The 2,500-nt window shown below is 35.8% G+C and overlaps 1 protein-coding gene across 4 annotated transcripts in view; it reads left to right on the top strand.

Annotated features, from left to right (window-relative positions):
* The window catches only part of LOC138000544 (septin-6-like), a 17,024-nt gene that overhangs the window by 8,825 nt on the left and 5,699 nt on the right, over window positions 1-2,500 (top strand). For all 4 annotated transcript variants that reach the window (XM_068847036.1, XM_068847037.1, XM_068847038.1 and 1 more), the window contains 3 exons: window positions 52-133; window positions 1,073-1,213; window positions 1,402-1,447. In XM_068847036.1, coding sequence (XP_068703137.1) covers window positions 52-133; window positions 1,073-1,213; window positions 1,402-1,447 — 269 coding nt within the window. The remainder of the gene's footprint in view (window positions 1-51; window positions 134-1,072; window positions 1,214-1,401; window positions 1,448-2,500) is intronic.

The following is a 2,500-nucleotide window of genomic DNA, read 5'->3' as shown; positions in this document are numbered from 1 at the left end:
CAGTGAACTTTCTTGTGATTGTCTATCTCCATGTTTATAAATGTTTGGTAGATTTGCAAGAAAGCAATGTAAAGCTGAAGTTGACAATTGTGGATACTGTTGGTTATGGGGACCAAATTAACCAGCAGGACAGGTACCACCATATCATTAAAATGTAATAGCTTTACAACTGTAAGTTCTGCTTATTCATTTTTGTTCTAGTGGATTTCCCAAGTTGCTCATGAAAAGCGAAATGTAGTGGACTCTGAAATTCTTGTGATTTACACATAGGGCTGGAGTTTTTATAATTTGGAGACAAAATAATGGGGGCTGTAAAAATTACATCAACCTGAAACATGAAAAAAGGATGGCATTTTCAGACAGGGGAAAACAAGAGTTTATGGATCTGAGAAAAAACCCAACAAACTCGGGAAACATAATGATAACTCAGAGGTCTCTGAATCAAACCTGTGACACGTTGTGGGATGCGAGCGTTCTTGCCTAATCCTCCATACTTCCGTAAAAAAGGGAGTGCCGCCTAGTCCATGTAGCTATATTTATGAAGATGTTGCAGGTTATTTTGTTCCTTAGGTTAAATTGCAACCAAACTAAGTCATTTTGTTTCAACGTGGGTCAATTTGTTTCAACCTAGATCAAGTTGTTTCAAAAGGTCAATTTGGGGCAGGTACAAAACCCAGGTCACAGGTCATTCTTTTACCTTTAGAGATCACAGTATCCTAACCCTAACCCTAAGCCTAAAAAGGCCTAAATAAAAGTTTTTAGGTCTAATGTTAGCATTATTTTGTAAACGGTTTGGGTTGTTTCTGTATTGGTAATTAAAAACAATGACCTGTGACCTGTGTTTTGTACCTGCCCCAAACTGACCTACATGTAGGATGAAACAACTTGATCTAGGTTGACACAAGTTGACCCAGGTTGAAACAAAATGACCTAGTTTGGTTGCAATTTAACCTAAGGAGCAAAATGACCTGCAACATAGACACTTATAGAAAATAAAATAATGATAAAGATGAATATTATTATAATAATAATGATTACTTTTAATGTAACTTTTATTACCTTTTGTGTACAGTGCCAGTCCAATTGTGGAGTACATTGATGCACAGTTTGAGAAATATCTCCAACAAGAATTGAAAATAAGAAGATCACTGAATGCACTCAATGACACACGTGTGCATGTCTGCCTGTACTTCATCTCTCCCATTGGTCATTCGTAAGTTTTAGAATTCTCACTTTTGTTAGTTCATTAGTTAATTAATATTTATGTAACTCGTAGTGAGTATTTTTACTGTTTTACAGAGGTGACTATCATTTTAAAGACACTTCCAAAAGCAATAATATTATTGAAAACTTTATATGATACATTATATGTTATAATGTTTTTATATTTTTTTCATTCAGGTTAAAGCCCTTGGATCTTGTTTGTATGAAGGCCTTACATAAAAAGGTTTGTACAACAATGCTTGCCGCTACAGCAAAAGTTATGCATCTTTTGTTGTTTCCTGGATTCTCTACCAGGATTTGTGAAACCATGTAGCTTGGGTGTGACGTAAACCACATCTCTCTTGAATGTTACAGGTGTGGGAAGTAGTTTAAGACAGCCAACACTTTCTCAGATATTGAATTGAGTCATCTACTAGTAATAAAAACTAACGATAAAAAGTCACGACGTTTCGACCCCTCGGAGGTCATTTTCAAGTGAGAATAAAAGTTTTAAGAATTAGCATAAATATGTAAAAACTAGATAAAAATGCGGCGAACGCCGAAATGTGATAAAAATATGTACAAAAGTGTAAAAAGTGCTAAAAATATATGGAGTAATGAACGGTAGCTAGAGAAAAACAATAGACAAAAAAAATAATTAATTACAAGAACTGTTCTAAACAAATAATTTGGCACGGATAGAGTCACACTGTTTGTTTAGCGATGGTTTCAGTTCTTTTATAAAAAACATTTCAAAAACAAGACAATCAAACTTGTTCTGGCACTTTCTCAGGATTCTAAAACTCTTTGCGATGTTGTTAGGTTCCAATGCATGTTTCTCTCTCAGATGGTCGCCGATGGTTGCCCCTTTGTGCTCTTCAATGCGCTGGTGAAGGTGCCGGCAGGTATATCCGACATAACCTGCGTCGCACAGGTCACACTTGAATTGGTACACAACGCACTGTTGGCTTACAAGGGGTGGCTTCTCTTCACGGACCCGGATCTCTTCTTTGATCTTTTTGCTCGTGTAGAAACCATCGCTAAACAAACAGTGTGACTCTATCCGCGCCAAATTATTTGTTTAGAACAGTTCTTGTAATTAATTATTTTTTTTGTCTATTGTTTTTCTCTAGCTACCGTTCATTACTCCATGTATTTTTAGCACTTTTTACACTTTTGTACATATTTTTATCACATTTCGGCGTTCGCCGCATTTTTATCTAGTTTTTACATATTTATGCTAATTCTTAAAACTTTTATTCTCACTTGAAAATGACCTCCGAGGGGTCGAAACGTC

The sequence above is a fragment of the Montipora foliosa genome, chromosome 4 (assembly GCF_036669935.1).
Source record: "Montipora foliosa isolate CH-2021 chromosome 4, ASM3666993v2, whole genome shotgun sequence".
Classification (NCBI taxonomy): Eukaryota; Metazoa; Cnidaria; class Anthozoa; order Scleractinia; family Acroporidae; genus Montipora; species Montipora foliosa.
The sequence above is the reverse complement of the archived record's forward strand: the minus strand, read 5'-3'. Positions and strand labels throughout refer to the sequence as shown.